Raw genomic sequence first — 402 nt, 5'->3', positions numbered from 1 at the left:
AATTTGTCATATACCATTTTGTTTTCCAATTAGGAGATGGCAGCTTACAGTCATGAATAACAAATTTGTCATATCTCTACTGTGCAAACTACAGCCTTTTTTAGTCTTGACATTGCTACAGTTTTTGTTGCCGCCAACTATTTGATCTTTTGGTCAATGATCTCTAAACAATGGAAGTATCATATACCTTGTCTTTTGCAAATGTATCTACTAAAGCAGATCATGGTTTTCTTATTGGTTCTCCTATTGCAGGCTGGTATGTTTTCATTGACGCAATTAACAGTGATTCTTTTTGAATTGGATTTGTAGGGTGATGAAGAAGTTGGAGTTGCCCTTTTGACTTATCCTGTTCTGATGGCTTCTGATATACTTCTATATCAGGTGGTTTTTGACACACTGCCA

The 402-nt window shown here is 35.8% G+C and overlaps 1 protein-coding gene across 1 annotated transcript in view; it reads left to right on the top strand.

The window, feature by feature from the left end:
* LOC107461049 (tryptophan--tRNA ligase, chloroplastic/mitochondrial) overlaps positions 1–402 on the top strand; it is a 5,477-nt gene that overhangs the window by 1,606 nt on the left and 3,469 nt on the right. The window contains 1 exon segment of the mRNA XM_016079502.3: positions 310–381. Within this exon segment, the coding sequence (XP_015934988.1) occupies positions 310–381 (72 nt within the window).

Source organism: Arachis duranensis, chromosome 8 (genome assembly GCF_000817695.3).
Source record: "Arachis duranensis cultivar V14167 chromosome 8, aradu.V14167.gnm2.J7QH, whole genome shotgun sequence".
Lineage (NCBI taxonomy): Eukaryota > Viridiplantae > Streptophyta > Magnoliopsida > Fabales > Fabaceae > Arachis > Arachis duranensis.
The sequence above is the reverse complement of the archived record's forward strand: the minus strand, read 5'-3'. Positions and strand labels throughout refer to the sequence as shown.